The sequence below is a fragment of the Cetorhinus maximus genome, chromosome 17 (assembly GCF_964194155.1).
Source record: "Cetorhinus maximus chromosome 17, sCetMax3.hap1.1, whole genome shotgun sequence".
Taxonomy (NCBI): domain Eukaryota; kingdom Metazoa; phylum Chordata; class Chondrichthyes; order Lamniformes; family Cetorhinidae; genus Cetorhinus; species Cetorhinus maximus.
Window position 1 is genome coordinate 65,617,101 of NC_135895.1, and position 20,637 is coordinate 65,637,737.

The 20,637-nt window shown below is 39.6% G+C and overlaps 1 protein-coding gene across 6 annotated transcripts in view; it reads left to right on the top strand.

Annotated features, from left to right (window-relative positions):
• Positions 1-20,637, top strand: part of odr4 (odr-4 GPCR localization factor homolog) — a 101,889-nt gene that overhangs the window by 11,486 nt on the left and 69,766 nt on the right. For 3 of the 6 annotated variants that reach the window (XM_078561368.1, XM_078561366.1, XM_078561364.1), the window contains 4 exons: positions 4,065-4,183; positions 5,266-5,397; positions 9,214-9,312; positions 17,397-17,503. In XM_078561368.1, the coding sequence (XP_078417494.1) occupies positions 4,085-4,183; positions 5,266-5,397; positions 9,214-9,312; positions 17,397-17,503 (437 nt within the window). In that variant the 5' untranslated portion in view covers positions 4,065-4,084. Of the gene's footprint in view, positions 1-4,027; positions 4,184-5,265; positions 5,398-9,213; positions 9,313-17,396; positions 17,504-20,637 lie in introns of all 6 variants that reach the window. The other 3 variants (XM_078561362.1, XM_078561363.1, XM_078561365.1) reach the window with 1 other exon arrangement.

Here is a 20,637-nt window from a genome sequence, read left to right on the forward strand (position 1 = left end):
TTGAGATCCTAGCATCACATAAGCCATTGGGCTGTGACATCAGGATAACTCTGAATCAAAGCCTATGGTGCACTTAGGACCACACCGACGTGCTGCCTTATCCTGGCACAGGAAGCAACCGGCATTGCGGGTGGTACTAGTGGAGTGGCACATGGCCTCCGCAGTGTTGCTGCAGACGGCACTACATGAGGAAATTTCTCACCCTAAAAATCCTTTGATCTCAGCCTTGAATATAATCACTGACAGAGCACCCTCTGGGATATAGAACTCCAAAGATCCACAATACTCTGAGAGAAGAAATTTCTCTTAATTTCAGTCTAAAATGGCCCTTATCCTGAGGCTGTGCGATCCATGTCTACACTCTCTAGCCAGGGAAACAACCTTTCAGTGTCTACCTGGTCATGTCCTCTCAGAATCTTTAATATTTCAACGAGACCATCTCTCATTCTTCTAAATTCCAGAGAGTATAGGTGCATTCTACTCAATCTCTCCTCAAGGAACAACCCTCTCATCCTAGGAATCAATCTAGTGAACCTTTATTGCACCCCCTCCAGGGCAAATATATTCTTTCTTGGATTTGGAGATCAAAACTGTACACAGTGCTGTACTGCAGGTGTTGTCTCACTGAAGCCCTGTGCAATTGCAGCAAGACTCCCTTACTCCTTTGCACTCCAACACCCTGGGAAAAAATGCCAACACAAAATTTATCTTCCTAATTGCTTGTGTACCTGAATGTTAATTTGCTGTATCTCTTGTACAAAGACACACAAATCCCTCTGAACATAACAGTCTTTCTATTCTTTCTCCCAAAGTGAATAACCCCACATGGTACTCCCATCTGCCAGCTTCTTGCCTACCCACTTTATACCTTTGCAGAATCATTGTTTTCTCCTCATAGCTTACTTTCCCTTAACTTGATAGATTACACTCAGTCTCTTCGCCTGAGTCATTAATATAGATTGTAAATAGCTGAGGCCCCAGCACTGACCCTTACGTCACCCCAATTGTAACAGCCTGCCAACTTGCAAATGACCCATTTATTCCTACTATCAGTTTTCTGTCCTTCAACCAATCCTCTATCCTTACTAACATACAAGTGTTACTACAACCCCAGGAGCCCTTGTCTTGAGCAGCAACTTTTTGAGTAGCACCTAGTTGGCTGGCTGCATCTTCAAAAACACTCTTAATAGATTTGCCAAACATGATTTCCCTTTCATGAAATTTTGCTGACTCTGCATACTCACGTAACTTTCTAAGTGCCCTGTTACCAATTCCTTAATAATGGATTCCAACATTTCCCAACATCTGATGTCAGGCTGACTGACTTGTAGTCCCCTGTTTTCTCTCTACTTTTATTCTTGAATAGTACTATTATATTTGCTATCTTGCAATTCACTAGGACCATTCTAGAATCTAAGAAATTTTTGAAGATCACAACCTGTGTATTCATTGTCTTCACAGCCACCTCTTTTAGAACCCTGGGATATAGGCTGTCAGGTACAGGGGATTTGTCAGCTTTCTATCCCATTCGTTTTTCTAGTACTTTTTCTTTACTAATATTAATTATTTTAAGTTTCCCATTCTTATTAGAATTTTGGTTCCTCACTATTTCTAATATGTTTTGGTGTCTTCTGCTGAGAAGATAGACACAAAATATTTGTTTCACTTCTCTGCCATTTCCTTATTTCCCATAATAATTTTTCCTGTTACAGCCTCTAAAGGACTTTTGCTGCTCTCTTCCTTTTTATATATTTGTAGAAGCTCTAACAATCTGTTTTTGTATTTCTGGCTAGTTTTTTTCCTCATTTTAGTTTATCCCTGTTTATTAATGTTTTGGTCATTCTTTGCTGCTATTTAAAGCTCTCCTAATCCTCTAACCTATGAATCATCTTTGCAATATTCTTAGCCTTTTTTAAATCTAATACTAACCTTAACCTTGTTAGTTAGTGACAGATGAATCTCTTTTCCCATGGTGTTTTTATTTATCAATGGAATGTTGATTCATTGAGAATTATGAAATATTTCTATTTATGTTTACTATTTCTCATCTACTGTCATACCTTTCAACCTAATTTCCCGATCTACCTTGGCCAACTCACCCGTCATATTTATGTCAGGACTTGCTATGTCATTCTCAAACTCAGTGTGAAATTCATCATGTTATGATCACACTTTCCCAGAAGATCCCTTAATGTGAGATTATTAATTACACAAAATAATATCTGAAATAGCCTCTGCCCTGATTGGTTTCACAATGTATTATTCGAGGAAATGTCTTGAATTCATCCCATGAACACATGCTCCAAACTAACCCCTGGCCCTCCATCGTCTTTTTGACATTTTGCCAGTCTTTTCGAAATGCCAAGTACCTTTGAATATTTAGTCACTAACCTTGGTCGCCATGCAACCACCCACATCCCTATAATGGCTATTAGATCAAAACCATTTCTCTCTATTAGTGCCATTAATTCATTTCTCTTGTTATGAACATTTTGTGCATTCAGATAAAGCACCTTTAACTTTTTACCATTTTCCTTGATTTAAACTTATTTACTGGTGCATTATTACAGTTAAACTTTTCTCTCTTCCTACTGCACCCTATGTAGCCCTGGCTATTTCCTACTGCACCCTATATAGCCCTGGCTATATGGTGTTCTATGATACTAGTCCCAGTTCAGTTGAAGTGGAGCCTGGCCCAAAGGAACAGTTCCATCTTTCCATTGAATTAAATTCCTGAACCAGACACCACTCTTGAGCCATGCATTCAGCTCCCTCATCTGTGTGATCCCATCCCAAATTGTGCTTGCTCAGGTGGTAATCCAGAGATCATTATCTTTAAAGCTCAATATTTTAATTTTGACTTTAGTTCCTCAGACTCCCTCTGCAGGTCAAGCTTGAAGTTTTTGGCTAAAATTCATTTGCATAATCACAAGCTTCCATGAACAAGTTCAAATGGGCAAACTAATAGAATGCATTGTTTTGTTTTCAAAAAATTCTATTGCCAATGCTCCTTACTGTTTTAAGAATGTGACTCTGATGCAGTCTTACTTTAGCTGCTGAATTTGGGTTTATCAGCAAAATAAACATTTGCTTTCTTTCACCAATGACTAACCTAATTTAATGAAAATGAAAATTACTTAAAAAAATGATACTGAACTAATTACTAGTTTAATTGGTGTACACAAGACTGTTTCTTAGTAAATTTAAAGTTTTTGACATGAAAAAACTTTTATAGTATGTCTTAGCATCCATGCACCAAAGATTATGATTACAATTTGAATACCAATACAATGGCAAAAAAACTGCAGATGCTGGAAATCTGAAATAAAAACAGAAAATGTTGGAAATACTCAGCAGGTCAGGCAATGCCTGTGGAGAAGGAAACAGAGTTAACATTTTAGATCAATAACCTTGCATCAGATCGGGTTTGTAATTTGAAGCGCCTTCCTGAATCAGCAGAATCTCGCAATTTCAGCCTGAATCAGGGGTTCGATTCAGGCAAATTGAACCTTGAACCACCATAAAAGATCACGAAACAAAGGAGCATAAATTATTTTGGGCGTAGTTCAATCGTTTAAAATTCTCTGCGCTGTTTAGGCCCATTCCACTTGGATTGAGTTGATGTAACTAGTGGAAACTCACCAACAACGATTTTCCAAATTCGTAACTACTTTTAACTGGTTTTCTGTCAGTGCATTCTCAGTTCTTGCTAATGTAGACTGACAGCGAGACTGAATCTTAGTAATTCCAATTCCATCATGCAAAATATTTATCTGAAACTTGATATTGTGTGAAATAAAAATACATTGCAAACCTGACTGTTTAAAATTGTTATTGAAAATTAGCTGCTGACTTCTACAAGTAATCAAAATACAAGGAACAATTATTAGTCATGCCTAATTTTACATCTTTCTTGATATTTCACAAAATGAAAATTTTAGATGCATCTCTATAAGGTTTGATTTCTCAATCTTCCACAGTTTCAGTCTAATACTGTAAATATATTGTTTGTCCATCTGAACATAAGAGTGAAGATTCCTTTCTTTGTGTGTGATTTGGGCCAGTTCACCAGTGACATTTCATCATGGGAAGATCTTACGTCATTGGGGAATACAGTGAGAAATATCTTAAAAAACTGAAGGCAGAAGAACGATATGGAACAACTGGGATTTTATTAGGGCAGGTAAGCAAACTGACCATGTTCTATTGGCATGTTAAACATGATTAACTGGTTTTAAATCTAGAATTTATTAGAAGAAAAAAGAATGAACTTGCGTTTATTGTCTAAAGAAGATAAACCATTTAAATAAAGGCAAAATACCGCGGATGCTGGAAATCTGAAATAAAAACAGAAAATGCTGGAAAACTCAGCAGGCCTGACAGCATCTGTGGAGAGAGAAACAGAGTTAACATTTCGAGTCTATATGACTCCGAATAAAATAACCTATCATTTAGACTTTTTAGATTGGCATTTTTGATTTGTTTTTTAATTACCATATTTAAACAATACCGCATCTGAATATTTCATTACTTTTAAAAAATGGTCAATGGTAGCTATGTCTTGCAGCTGTCTTGTGTCCTATAATTTTGTTAATAGAGGATTGTAAGCTAATGCTGAATACAAATTCTTAAACGTAGTTTTAACTTAGTCATTTTGTGCTAATTAAACTGTTTGAAAGAAACACAGGCCCTTGTACAAGCCCTTCTAGAATGGCAAAACTGAAACATATTCAAGCTTCTTCATGAAGAAATGGAGTGATAATTGAAGGGCATTACAGTGCATCTTTTCATTGGAAATACTTCAAAATGTTTTTTAAAAACTTTACTTCCCGTTATATTATGTTGACTTTTATATAATACGGTGAAATCTTTTAAATTAATATTCACAATTGCTTGCCTTTGCCCTAAAATGTGAAGGTAGAAACTGTACCCCTTGTGAGTACCCAATGACCCTATTCTCACACTCAAAAAGTGAATCCCTAATGAGAGCTGAAGAGCATTGGAGCTTTCTCTGAGTGGGGGAGGAAATCACTTCCTATTCATGATTAATTAAATAGGATTTTTCAGAATTTATGTGCTTTCTCTTCTAAATCAATGAGCAGTTGTAAGTAGTGATCAGATTTAATTCTCATGTGGTGATAACCCTATTCTTGATTCAGGTGAGCAGTTAAAAATATAGAGTCCTGATGTGTGGTGAAATTTCAAATTACCTTTTTATTTTGTGGTTTTGTCCATTCTGTGACCAAACTTTCTATTATTTTTCAGATTACGCCAGTGAAAACCTATATAGCATTTGCTGCTCGGACTCCACTTAAAGATCACGCTGAACTTCCACCAGAAAATCCAAATGAAATGAATGCAAATGACATTGAGTGGGTGTCTGAGCATGCACGACAGGTCAGTGCTACCTTAAAGTAATTGCTGTTATTTGCATGGAGTAAAAGCTTCTTACGTTTATATTTAAACTCATTTTCTCTGTAGTGTTGCACACAGTTAGCCAGGATTAAGTTCTGCCTTCAGATCAAGCAGGGAAGAAAAGGAAAGAGAGAAGAAATGGAAGAAAAAGGCAAAGTTGTTACTGGAGGGAGAGGGGGAAAGGAAAGGAGGGGTAGGGTAAGAGGCCAGGGAGAGACAACTTTATGTGTGAGAGGGGTTTAGAACGGTACCTCAGTGTATTTTTAAAAGGCATGTCAAATGAACCTGTGCAATAAGATGATATGTAGGATGTACCCATTGGGGATAGTTGGCCAAAATCAAGAAAAATACTTTCTAAGTATGGAGGAGCTCACGAAAACTGTATTCCCTCAATTTGCGTCTCCTGAATTAAACAGATGATGGCACCTTATATTGGAAGCTGAGTGTTGTCCCTTAGAGGTGGTATGGGTGTTAAGGAATTGTATTTTCCTTGGCAATAATATCAGCATTGAATAGTCCCAGAATGGGCTGTGGACTGGAATAACAAATCAGCAGGGAGTTAGGGGAAATATCACATCTTTGTTTAGGATAGGGAATGACAGTGACTGACAACTAATCCAATGCAAGTGGAGAGCAGAAATCAGTTTCAGAAGGTGCACTGACAGTGGGCAATGTAAGGCCTATAATGGTTGGAGATAGAATTGAGTAGGGAACAGCACGGGCTTGCAATAAGTTGGCGGTACCATTTGACATGCATTGCTGTTATGTATCGGTAGTAAAGACCAATTTTAATTTTTTAAGACGAGCAGAGCTAGGGACTTGAGTGAGGATAATAGATCCAGTGTGGGACAATTAGGAGAGGGAAAGAATGTAAAGTGGCAGGGAGGAACTGTGGGAGAGGAGTGGAGAGAGAAAAGAAGGGAGTGTTAAGAGGAATTTAGATTTTTGGGGATAGGGTATTGAGGAATTAAGGAAGGAGAAATGCAACTAGTTCAAGACGGTGATATGAATGGAAAATGCAGTTTTGATGGCTGGGGGGGAGGGGGTGTTGGTTAGTGTAAAAATGGAAATAAAGCAGGGCAGCGGTTGCCTGAGAAGGGCAACTGCAACCACTGGGAGATTGGGTTGGAATAGAATTAAGTTGAAGAAATCTCACTCATTGGTGGGATGGGTGTGCAAAATCTTGTTCGTTGTGAAGAAGTGTGACTAAAATCTTGCTCAGAAGTGGGAGGAGAGATTCGGGGCTAATAATGCTCATATGTTAGAAAAGTGTTTTTCAGTTTTGGTGGTAAGTGGGATTTAAAAGCAAACTCTGTCAAATACCATTAAAATCCTGAGTCACGCCATTGTAATTGCAAATTTACGTTTTCTAATGATGCAAAATTCCGAGGAAATTATAGTGTATGTGAATTAGGCAATGCCATAGCTTCCTAGAATTATGTGCTGCTCTGCTGTTACCTTGCCAAAATAGTGGGAGATCAAATGTTCACAGCTTTTCTCTACTTTTAAATTCAGGGACAGTTTGAATTTTTCTGAACTAACATGACTGTGATTACCACTGTTACTGACACCATTGAAGAATTGTTCTGGTGGGCTTTATAATGTAATCATCTATTGCAATTTCATCTCTCACTTTCATTCCACTGCGTGTTTAATCTTTAATTATATATAACAGTTTCTGAAATCAACTGGACAAATCAATTAGCTTTCCTTTTTTAAGATAAGAATCAGTAGAGTGCTCACTAATATTCCTTTTTACAATCAGATTATGTGTTACGTTTTTATTTAAGCAACGTAAGAACATAAAATATGGCAAAACTGCAGAAGTTGCAACTGCATTCGATCCAGCGACAAGACACAATGGGGAACATTTTCCCCCCCGTTGGGGAAATGCGGGAGCGGGCACCACTAGCCAGCCTTCCGATTGGTGCCCTCGGTCGGGGGGGGAACTTTATGTGGGCGGGCCAATCAAGGCCCGCTCAGTGTGAAGCACTATGCGCTCCATGTGTGGGGGGGGGGGGGATTCCCTCAGCCAGGAGTGTGCTCTTTCGCGCATGCACATGAAAGAGCGCACAGATCTCCCTGAGGCAAAGTGCTGCCTCAGGGAGATCGTCTCCAAATAAAAAGTTGACAGAAAGGTAATAAAAAAATTTCCCTGACATGTCCCCTCATGTGACACTGTCACATGAGTTGGGACATGTCCTTAACTTTTATTTAAACATTTGATAAACATTTGAAAGTCTTCATGAAACCTCATCCCGCCCATGGATGAGGTTTCATGCTTTTTCCGAGGTTCGCCTGGGCTCCCAGCCTGCCCGCCAACCCTAAGGTTGGACGGGCAGTTCCATCAATCAAGTTAGTTTGTTTTTTAATTTGCGTGCCCGCCGAACTGAAAGTCTAAATGACACAGGGTGACTTCGGGAATCACGCCCGATGTATCGCCGCGCCATTTGACGCGTGGGCAAGCGGGCCCCGCCCCCGCTCGCCGACCGGAAAAACCTGCCCCATGTAAAAGTAAAGCCTAACCTAACAAAGACTTGTTTATTCATTCTTTATTAATTAATTTTCCTGTATTTTAGTTGATTGTTTGATACAAAAAGCTGGTGTATTGTTGAATCAAAGATCAGCCGTGATGTAATTAAATGGCAGAACAGGCTTGAGGCGTTGAATGTCTAACTCCTGTTCCTGTGTTCCAAAACAGATGTTGGTTTTAGGAAAAGTTGGGAATACTTTGCTTGTGTCACTCACATGCATATGGCCTCTGCTTTATTTTAAAAACTGTAATTTTTACCTGAACGAGGATTTTAAAATTTGTTCTCTAGTTTTCTTCACTTCATTCTGAAGAAATACTTTAAGCAGAAACTGCTAGACTCTTTTTTTCAGTGCAGCTGACAGAAGTATAGCGATGTATCTTGGGAAGTTAAGCACTGCGTAATCCAAATACAGCTCACAGTCATAGCTTTGGTCAAAAATAACAAGTTCAAGCCTAGGCTTTTGGGAGAGGTTGAGGCCTTAACTGAAAGCTTTAAAGGCATTAAAACATAGGTCAGTGGCTAAACTTAATCATATATTGTAAGTGTATTTTTTTCAATTTATGGACATTAGAAACTCAGGCTGAAGAATAAAATTAATATTGAAACATTTTTCAGAATGCATTTTAACTTTTAGTTAGTAGGAACTAGGTGGCCAGATTGCAATAAGTTGATATATTCTCACTATAAAATAAAGCAGCTATCATATGTAATGCAGGTTGTGGCAGGAAAAAAATGACACCTTTAACATTGAAGAACTACCCACAGAAGTAATAGGTACTGCAAGTAACTAAAGAATTTTCAGGCAAATATGTAGCCTGAGTACCAAATTTAATATATAACTAGCTAATTGCTTACAGTGTTGCGCACTGTAATTTGGATAATATGGTCATTTTCTTATCTCTCTCTTGTACCTTATTGATGATTCTCTTTGTCTCTAATCATTAGCTCCTGCCTCTCCTCGCTACTGTTTTTCTTCCCTTAACCTTTTTTCTTCCTTATTTCTCCTCCTCTGTCTTTCTCTCTCTGTCTTTTTCTTCTGCACTGAATCTCAGGACTGCTATATTTTAATCATTTTAACAAAACTCCCTAGACTAATGACCATTTTTCAGTTTGCTGAATTAATGTTATTCTGGTTTAAATTAGGATATGTGCCTTCATTGTATTTAGGATTTTGTCTTTTATTTTTATTTGTATACTTTGATTAAACAATAAAGCTGTGTAATATAGGATGTTTTAATATATGCATGTTTCCCATGTATACCAGGTTTCCAGAATGTTGCCAGGAGGGATATTGGTACTTGGAGTGTTTCTTATCAGACCTCCAAAAATGACAAAGGAGGAAGCTCATGATATTTTTCGAAAAGTGAGTATAAGGCCTGTAGTCATTTTGTTTTGCTATCTTTAGGCGCTTGTATGCACTATGTATATTTTGGAACGTAGATGGAGGGGAACAGTGTTCATGACAAAGATCCCAACTCTAGTATTGCCTGGATATATAAAAAATGTTTGCATGTTTAAGGACACATTGATATAAAAATTCTTCTTTTTGGTGTCTTCTATATAACTACGGAGATGGATTAGTTTCAGCAAAAATTACCAAGATTTAGTCTCACTAAGATGCACTTTATTTTAGTCTGCTATATGATTTTAATGTCATATGTAGGCTTTATAGGTATTAACGTAAAATAGTTAACATACATTGACGTAAATGGCGCAATATGCATTATAGAAAAGTGGACTTTGCCTGGTATAGAAACTCAGACATTCACTGCAGACAGGCTATCAAGCCAACATTTAGATACTTCACAGAATCAAATAGTTGGAATATAACGAGATAAGGAGGAAGAACAGGACACTTTTTAACCACAATATAGGTTTAAGCAAAAATGAATGATAGAATAGATTAGATATAGATTATAACGTGTGATGTTTATACCTATGTGAAACTAAGAAATAACATAATTAACAGTAGGCAGGTTAGTTCGGGGGTAATGAGAAATTACTAAAGGAAAGCAACTGAACGCTGCTAGGGACCAAGGAATATGTCAGCAATTGGGGAAAGGTTGTGGAGCAGAGAGGACGAAGAAGAGTCAATTGACAAAGATGATCACTACAGGACATAAAAAGTCAGGCAGCTTGGACATAAAACACTAAAGTTCCATCCAGTGTTTGTCTGCATGTAAGTAATGTGGATGTGCAGGACTTGCGTGCTTATTACGATTATTAATATAAGATAAGGTAAAGGACAGTGAATCTGCTAATCTTATATTAATAAAGTATTAATATTGCTGACAGACTCTCAAATTTAGGAATTTGTAAGGCTAATTTTTAGCTTGAATCTTATATTGGCTCTTTCTTGACTTGTGACTAGATAACGTTGAAAAGGTTTGAGTTTACTATCTATTTTTTGTTACATTTAAATTAAAATAAATTAGATAAATAGCCAATAGTTACATAGAAGACAGTTGTTATATTTCAGCTGTTTCTTAGCATAAATACCCAGTAGAATGTTGAACAAATGTAAGTATATAGGGTATATAGGTAATTTGAATCATGATGTGTGGTAAATTGTAGCATGCTTGGAAGAAATGGGTGACTTTGGGCCTATGGTTCGCTAAGATCTCCACCACTGAGATTTTCCATGTCTTATGTCTGGGTCTGTTGTAGGCCAAATGATAGAGATGGATTGCTATTTTTAGTCAACTACTATCAGGATACAGTAAATCCTTACTTAAAGTTGTGGTTGCATTCCTGAAAATTGTGAGTTTAAGTGAAACGATTTTAAATGAATCATAGGTTCCCACCGGAATCAATGTTACAGTCAGAGTTAGATTCCTTCAGAAAAAAACAAAGTACAAGTTGAAATGCTGTACCGTATGTGTGCAGCACTATGCTTCCCTAGCTGAAATAACTTGCAAAATAAAATCCGTCACTAAATGTGTAAAAAATACAATATACGAATTAAATTCTTTAAAAATAAATTACAGCACAGTACTCACCTCAGTACACCATATGTTTAGATTGACCAGGCTCCATATAGTCGCAGAAATTGGTTGGGGCAGTTAGCAACTACCTGCACCGAACAACTTCTACCACTAGATGGAGCTCAGGAATTTGTGCGAGTTCAGGAGTGGAGCCAGTAGCAGGAGTCAAGAGCCGCTGAAGAAAAGACCCCTAAGACACAGGTTAGAACAGAGGCTGGGAGGCAAGGGGTGGGGAGGTTGGCAAGGCAAGGTGCAGGGGGTGGGGAAAGGCAGTTAAGGCCGGGAGTTGGCAAGGTCGGAGAGAGAGACAAGGCTGGGAGTCAACAAGGCTGGGGGGGAGAGGCAATGGAATGGCAAGGCAGGGAGTCGGCAAGGAGGTGCAAATGCAATTAACGTCGGGAGTCAGCAAGGTGGGCGAGAGGCAAGGCTGGAAGCAGGAGGAAGAGGGACTGAAAGCAAGGGTGGAAGTTCTGGAGGAAAAGCAGATAGGCCACGGAAGAGGAAGTCTGTGGCCAACGATGTTAAAATGAAACTGGCTTTGTTAAATGGATATACTGACACTACTTTATTAACAACGTTAAAATGAAACAACATTAAGTGAGTGGATGCGAGGATTTACTGTATTGGATGGCTAACTAGATGGATCTAAGTCATTTTGATCTAGCAATTCCTATATCCCTGTAACCTATTTTTGCTTAAACAAATTTATTTGCTTCTTACATTTGGCCACTTTCTAAATCAATCTTACTGTCACAACAAATACCATACTATTCAATGTTAGGATAAGAGTTCCCTAAGAGCAGTGTTCCTTGCTTAAATGGAATCGAACAGAGTATTTCTGTTCTGACAATAAAAATCTATACACATCTGCTGTTAATTTTTGCCACATCCAGTCGTCAATGGTGGTGGACAGTTAAATAACTAACTGGAGGAGGAGGCTCCACAAATATCCCCTCCCTCAAATTGGGGGAGCCCAACACTTCAGTGCAAAAGAAAAGGCTGAAGCATTTGCAACTATCTTAAGCCAGAAGTGCTGGGTGGATGATTCAGCTTGGCCTCCTTCTCAGGTCCCAAGCATCACAGATGCCAGTCTTCAGCCTACTAGATTCACTCCACATTATACCAAGAAACTGCTGAAGGCACTGGATACTACAAAGGCTATAGACCCTGACAAAATTCTGACAATAGTACTGAAGACTTGTGCTCCAGAATTAGCTGCGCCCCTAGACAATCTGTTCCAATACAGCTACAATACTGTCATCTGCTCGGCATGTGGAAAATTGCCCAGGTGTATCCTGTTCACAAAAAGGTCAAATCCAACCTGGCCAAGTCCTGCCCCATCAGTCTACTCGACTGTAGAAGACATTAATAACATCCTAGAAATAATTATATATCAAGAGGTGAAAGAGAGGGAGGAACTTAAAACAGTTCCAATCACCAGGGAAAGGGTACTGAGAAAATTATTAGAACAAAAGGCTGGCAAGTCCCCAAGTCCGGATGGACTTCATCCTAGGGTGTTAAAAGAAGTGGCTGCTGAAATAGTATTGGTTTTAATCTTCCAAAATTCCCCAGATTCTGGAAAGGTCGGCCAGGATTTTTACCAAACCAGGTTGACTTGGGAGCCCTTTAAAAATGCCGGATGGGTCCTGATTCCAGGATTCCTGACCCCATTCCTGGGCTGTCTGATTTTTGGGAGTGCCTTTAAAGGGTGCAGGCTGCTTTCTGTCAGAAGCCAGCATCTGGCACGCCTAACCTGGCCAGTTCCATAGAGGAGATAGGTATCTCCTATCCTGCCCCAATTTTCTTGGAGTTATGGTTCATGGCCCCTTGCAGGAGTTGTGAACCCTGGTGTACATGAGAGGACGTATTAAAAGGTAAGTTAAAAAGCTACCCCTCATGCCCTCTATGCCATGTTACAACCCTCATCCCACCCCCCACCCCCGTTCCCTCAGGCCCCCATACCAAACTCTGTCCTTCCACTCAACCGTTACAACCCCTCATGCTCCTCTGCCAATCGCTTCCCTTCACAGGCACTTAGCAAATCATGCTGCACTCAGGCTGGGTCAACATGGCTTTGTGAAAGGGAAATTGTGCTTCACTAATTTAGTAGAGTTCTTTGACGAAGAAGCAAGCAACATGAACAAAGAGCACTATAGAAGTGGCGTATTTGGATTTACAAAAGGCATTTGACAAGGTGCCACTTCAAATGTTACTTCATGAAACAAGAGCTCATGGTGTAGGGGGTAACATATTAACCTGGATAAAGATTGGTTAGCTAACAAAGCAGAGTGTAGGCATGAATAGGATATTTTGGGGTTCGTAAGATGTAACAAGTGGAGTGCCCCAAAGAACAGTGGTGGGGCCTCAACTATTTGCAAACTATGTCAATGACTTGGATGAAGGAACCGAATGTATGGTTGCTAAACTTGCTGATGATACAACAATAGGTAAGAGAGTAAGTTGTGAAGAGGAAATAGGGGTCTGCAAAGAGATATTGGTTAAGTGAATGGGCAAAAATTTGGGCGATGGAATATAATGTGAGGAAATGTGAACTTGTCCACTTTGGCAGGAAAAATAGAAAAGTAGTATGTTATTTAAATGGAGAGAGATTGCAGAATTCTGCGGTACAGAGGGATCTGAATGTCCTGGTACATGAAAAGTTAGTATGCAGGTACAGAAAGTGATTAGGAAGGCAATTGGGATGATGTCATTTATTGCAAGGGGGATGGAATATAAAAGTAGGGAGAAGGGTCATGAGGACTCGAAACGTTAACTGATTTCTTATCCACCGATGCTGCCAGACTTGCTGAGTTTTTCCAGGTAATTCTGTTTAAGTTTTGCCACAGTTGTGCATGGTGTTGGTGAGACCACGTCTGGAGTACTGTGTACAGTTTTGGTCCCTTTATTTAAGAAAGGATATAATTACATTAGAAGCAGTGGAGAGAAGGTTCAGTTGACTGATATATGGGATGAAGAAGGGGTTATCTTATGAAAGGCAAGACAGGTTGGGCCTGTATCCAATGGTGTTTAGAAGAATGAGAGGCGATCTTATTGAAGAATAAAATCGTGAGGGGACTTGACAGGGCCGATGCTGAAAGGGTGCTTTCCCTTGTGGGAGCGACTAGAACTAGGGATGCAGTTTAAAAATAAGGGGTCTCCCATTTAAGACAGTGATGAGGAGATTTTTTTTTTCTCTGAGGGTTATTCGTCTGTCAAATTTTCTTCCCCAGAGAACAGTGGAGGCAGAGTCATTGAATATTTTTAAGGTTGAGTTAGATAGCTTCTTTGGAGAGTAAAAAACAGTTAACATTTCGAGTCCTTATGACTTTTCTCCAGAGCTAAAGAGAAGTAAAAATGTAATGAAATTTATGCTGTTTAATGGGGGGGGGGTGAAGCAGGTGAAGCTGGATAGAAGGCCAGTGGTAGCTGGAGGCAAAGGAGAGATTGCCGGAGATGTCATGGACAATAGGACAAAGGGGTGTTAATGATAGTGATACTGGCTAAAGGAGGTGCTGATGGTGGCATTAAGATCAGAAAGCAAAATGTGATAATGGCACGACAAGGGTAAGGCTCTGAAGAAGAGTCATAAGGACTCGAAATGTTAATTCTGTTTTTTTTCCTCTCCACAGGTGTTGTTAGACCAGCTGAGTTTATCCAGCATTTTCTTTTTTTGTTTCAGATTTCCAGCATCTGCAGTATTTTGCTTTTATCTTAGATAGATTCTTGACTTGCAAGGGTATCAAAGGGTATAGGGAGAAAGTAGAGGCCACAATCAGATCAGCCATAATTTTATCAAATGAAGAGCAGGCTTGAGGGGCGAATGGCCTAGTCTTGTTCTTAATTTGTATGTTTGTAAGAATTTGTGCTGCTTTCTCTATGTTGACATCTGTCAACGTATCGACATTCAAAGCCCATTCTGGTCCAAGTTCAAAAATGACATCCGTTCTGCCTCTTTGACATTATTGATCAATCTGTTCTTCTCTATCCACCTTACAATCAACCTAGAAGGCATGCACTCATGTAATTTCAATGCCTTCACCTTATCTTCTCAAACAGTATCTTCTTTACTGCTGAAAAAGACATTTTTTGTCAAAGCTTTTTGTCTTGCACTCATCAGAACAATTCACAAAAAAAACCAATGTCAGGGGAAACAACATATTTATATGTATGAGAAGAGAGTGCTGATTAGTTGGCCAGTAGACTCTGAATGATTGCCTCTTCTTTCGTATTTGTATGGCTGCCTCAGTAGTGTCCTAGGAATCCATTCTGGGTTCATCCATCTATAATTTTTTAATTCATTCATGGGATGTGAGTGTCACTGGCAAGACCAGCATTTATTGCCCATCCCTAATTGCCCTTGAGAAGGTGGTGGCGAGCTGCCTTCTTGAACTGCTGCAGTCCATGTGGTGAAGATACTGCTTCAGTGATGTTAGGGAAGGTGCTGCAGGATTTTGACCCAGCAATGATGAAGGAATGGCAACATATTTCCAACTCAGGATGGTGTATGACTTAGTGGGGAACTTGGGGCGGTGGTCCCCTCATGTGTCTGTTGCCTTTGTCCTTTTAGGTGGTAGAGGTCGCGAGTTTGGAAGGTGCTTTCAAAGTAATCTTGGTGAGTTGCTGCAATGCATCTTGTAAATGGTCCACACCGCAGACATGGTGCACCAGTGGCACTGTACTTTTGGACTGCCTGTTCAAGAGCAAGTCCTGATTTAGTTGAAATTTCTTACAGCTCAGTGTGAGCAAAGTTGAAGTCTGCTATTTTGGTCGCACTTAGGTGCCTTTGACTTTAACCCAACAACTTTCCTGGCTGTCCATTCAAGTAGTTTTTATCCAAAACTAACTTAGCACAACATACAACCTGTCACCAAGATCACCAACTGCCCCTCCACTCTGCCCCACCCCAGGATTCTCATGAACCCGTTATCACCTTGAAGAGCTATGTGGATAGACTGGAGTAGTTCTTGTTAGAGCAAAAATGGTGAAGAGATTTGATAGAGGTGCTTAAAATCAAAGAAGGGTTTAGATAGAGTAAATAAAAATAAAATATTTCCAATAGCTGAAGGGTCAATAACCAAAGGGCACAGATTTAAGGTGATCTGCAAAAGAATCTGAGGTGACATGAGGAAAACTCTTCTTATTCAACAAATGGTTTGGAATGCACTGCCTGATTGGGTGGTGGATACACATTCAGGAGTAATTTTCCAAAGGGAATTAGATAAATACTTGAAGGAGCAAAATTTGGGGGGATTATGGGGGTAAGAGCAAAGGAGTGGAACTAACTGAGTTATTCTTTGAAAGAGCCAGCACAGGCCAGATAAACCAAAGGGCCTCCTTCTGCATTGCACTTTTCTATCATCTTCTTCAGTGCTCGCCTCACTTCACAAACTTCAGCTAATCCAGAAATCTTGTGAATCCATCACTCTGGATCTCTGTGCCTTAATGAATTAATTTCAAGATCCTCATCCTCATTTTTAATGTATCTACTGCTTCATTGCATTCTATTTGAGTAATATTTTTCAGCCAGACACTTGTTCACACCTTCTACTCCAGAAATATTGCTTGTTCTCCACTTTCTGCTGACCTTTGAGCCAACATACCCCATTCTTCTGGAATTATTTTCCAAAACTACTTTATCTGAAAATGTGCATCATTGTCCAGATCTTTAGACCCCCTGCCTAACTTGATTCACTCTCTGCATAATAGCTGACCGCTCTAACATTCTACGGCATTCTTTTAAATGAGAAGTGCTATATCAAAATGTGTTTTTTAGCAATTGCAGTGGAAGTCTACAGAACAATCTGGAATAATAGGTTTCAGATTTAATAGGTTTTATATTTTTAGCAATTTTAAAAATTCTAAAAGTTCTATCTTTGATAGTAAACTTTTCAGCAATATGTTACATCAAGGAAAAACATCAAATTTAACACAGGGTGTACAAGCTAAAACTTAGCAACCTGTGGTATAAACAGGACACTGTAACAATCTGATAAATATGATCTGTGGAGTTTACCTCTATAAAACACTATTTTATGTACCACTCAAATGGATTACCATGCAGCAATCCTTTACTGATGTGCAGGCTGATACTATAGCATTCAGTAATCCATCATGCAACCTGCCATATTATTCCTTGCTAAAAGAAAGAACCAGCATTTAGATTGTACGATAGCATGTGTCAGAATATTCTAAAGTGCTTCACAGCCAATGAATGACCTTGAAATGTAGTTGCTGTAGTTATATGGGTAACCACAGCAAGTAATTTGAGATGTAGTCAGTTCCACATTGAAGAAGTGTGATTATTCTCATAAAAGCACAAAATGTGACATCAGCAAACCACTAGTGTTCTACAAATCCATACCTTTTGGTTGACAGTTTTAAATGATCAGTTATAAACCGAGTGTTTAAAAGGTCAATGTCTATTTTAACTAAGTATTATAATTGTTTAACTTTTCTGCTACAGTTGGCAACTGCTGTCGAGGTTGCTGTCGCAAAGGAAAGACTCTGGAATTTTACAGAGGAGGAACCAGCCGAACGAGTTGTTCTCCAAATCTATGCTGATTCAAAGTCGTATCCTTTAATGGTTAAACAGAGGGACACGGAATTTTATATAATAAAGTGTACTACTGTCAAAACATAAATAAGTAAAATCATGCTGAGCAAACTTATTTCTCAAGTGCTTCTCCATTTGCATTTTTTAATATTCAGGAAAGGGGAACATGAGTTTCTCCCACATGCTTCTGCCATTTGCAGGAGTCCTCTAGTCAGCTGAGAACAAACTGAAATCCCTTTTAAGTGACAGCATGTTGCTCTTGTAAGGAGACAGGAAAAATGCAATGGAGAGACGTAGGAAGAGGAAGAAGTTGACAGAGATCTTTTGGAGGCATAAAAGATAGCTTTCTCAAGGAAAGTATGAGGGAGAAGAGGTGCTCTGCCAAGGGAAAAGAGAGCATATCAGGAAAAAAGAGAATAACCTTTCTCTGGAAAGAAAGCAAAGTCCTGCTTGGGACCGTGAAGGCGGTTGAGTCACCATGTTTATTGGGGTAGGAAGAAAGAATGGAACACAAAGCTTATTGAGGTGGAAAAGAGAGAAAGTCTCTTAAATGTAGCAAGGAGAGTAGGAAAGGCAGACCGTTGCAACATTTTCTGACCATCAACCAATCCTCAATCTGTGTTAATATATTTTGACTTTAATAATAGATTTATTAATAATAACGATTTCCTACTATTGATGTCAGGCTAACTGACCTATAGTTCCCAGTTCTCACTCTCCCACTTTTCTGGAACAGCAGAATTATATTTTCTACCCTCCAATCCATGTGGTGTGTTCTAAAATTTAGGGAATTCTAGAAGATCAAACCCAATGCATCCACTATCTCTGCAACTACCTCTTTTAAAACCTCAGCTTTTTTCATATTATTTTCCCTAGTGCTATTTCTTTATTACTCTTTCTTGTTGGCATCCTTCCATCTGAGAGAGATGATGGAAATGCAGCCTCAGAACTTTGATGTGGTCAGCTGAGATCATCTTCAATTCTTTTGATGGTCAAACAAGCTGGTTCTAGAAAGGCTAAGTCTGCCACAAGTGCTACACATGAAGGTGGAGGATGACCTCTGCTGATGCCTTGTTTGCAGGGCTGGCATTTGCATTGGAGCTTCTGAAACCACATATCGTGGTGGTAACTTCCTGCCCAAAAGATGTTGCCATTTGCATCGATTGTCAGTTGGAATCTCCCATGTCATGAATGATATTGAGGGTTTTCATTTCTTCTTTAGAAAGCACCCTTGAATCAGAGCTTTGGATACCCTGCTGACTTGGCATGGTATACCTCCCCATGTAGCATGGGGATGCGGCCCATATTCCTTCCTGGTCACATACCCTAGCCAGCAAAGTGCTCTTTGCTTGATTAGTGCTAGCATGCTTGGCATGTTTGCCCTAGAAAAGACTGCTTCATTGCTGACTTTGTCTTTTCATGTGATGCTGAGGATGCATCATAAACACTGAAGGTGGAAGTAATTGAGCCCATTTTCTTGGTAAATGTAAGTTGCCCAAGCTTTGATGCCAATCAGCAATATGCTGAGGATACAGGCCTTACAGGTAAGCATCTTGGTCCTGTGGTCAGTTTTTTTTTTCCATGCCCGTTTTGTTAATCAACCAAAGCTACTGGCCAGCTTTCCAATGCGTGTGCTGAGTCCTTCATCTTCTGTCATTATAGTTCCAAGGTGTTAGAATTTTCTGACTACTTCCAGTGGTGTATTGTTGAGTCTGTTCACAGGCAGAGACGCACCATGTCACATAACTATAGCTTTCTTGACACTAATTGAGATAAATGACTGAGCAACTAGTGTAGCATCATTTTTTTATTCATTCACGAGATGTAGGTGTCGCTGGCTAGACCAGCATTTATTGCCCACCACTAATTGCCCTTGTTTAGAGGGCAGTTAAGAGCCAACCACATTGCTGGAGTCACATGTAGGACGGCAGATTTCCTAACAATTGACAACGGTTTCATGGTCATCCTTAGACTTTTAATTCAAGATTTAAAAAAAAAAATTCAAATTCCAACATCTGCCAAGGTGGGATTCAAACCCGGGTTCCCAAAGCATCAACCTGGGTCTCTGGATTACTAGTTCAGTGACACTCCCACTATGCCATTGCCTCCCCAGTGTGCAGAAGTTCTCTCATCAGGACATTCCACACTTCTGTCTTGCTTTGCAGCCTTGATAAGTTGAAGAATTTTCCTCCTTGGTTATGTATGTGGAGGTACACTCCTTCCATGTTGGCAGGGAAAGCATAGGTCAGGAGGACAGAAAAAAAGATGCAAAACAGCGTAGGGGTCAGTGGGTACACAGGTGTTAGGGGAATGGGACTTGGTGCAAGGTAAGGCACAGACAGCAGAGTTTCAGATGACTTCACTATGGGAGAATAGCGAGGAGAGCATTGGAATTTTCAAGTATAGAGGTAACAATGGCACAAATATGTGTTCGGAAGCACATCTCAGAGTCAACTATGACAGTAGGCTTATGAACAACCTGGTTTAGTTTTGGTCTGTTGCAATGGAAAGGAATGGAGTTGGAGCTAGGGAATGGAAATTGGAGTGGGCACCAAAAACAATGGCTTCAGTCTTCCCAATATTTAATTGGAGGGATTTTCTGCTTATCCAGTCCTTGATGTTAGATAAGCAGTCTAATAATTTAGCAAATGGGGAAGAATCAAGGGAGGTGGTGGTGAGGTAGAACTGAGTGTCATCAGCGTACGTGTGAAGACGAACATTGTGCTTTCAGACGATGTTGTCAATGGGCTGCATACACATAAGAAATAGGAGGGGTCCAAGGATAGATCCTTGAGGGGCACCAGAGGTAACAATGAAGGAGTGGGAAGAGAACCCCTTGCAAATGAAACTTTGGCTAGATAAGAATAGAGTTAGGTGAGAGTGCTAGTTCCCAACCAGCCGGCCAACAGTGGATAGGTGTTGGAGGAGGATGGTGTGGTCAGCTGCGTCAAAGATTACAAACAGATCAAGAAGTACAAAAAGGGATAGTTTACCTTCGTCACAGTTTTTTCAACATTGTGGCAAGAGTGGAAACCTGATTGGAGGAATTCAAACGTGGCGTTCTGGGAAAAATGGCAGTGATTTGGGAGGCAAAAACATGTTCAAAGACTATGGTGGGGAAAGGGAGGTTGGAGATGGTGGGATAGTTTGC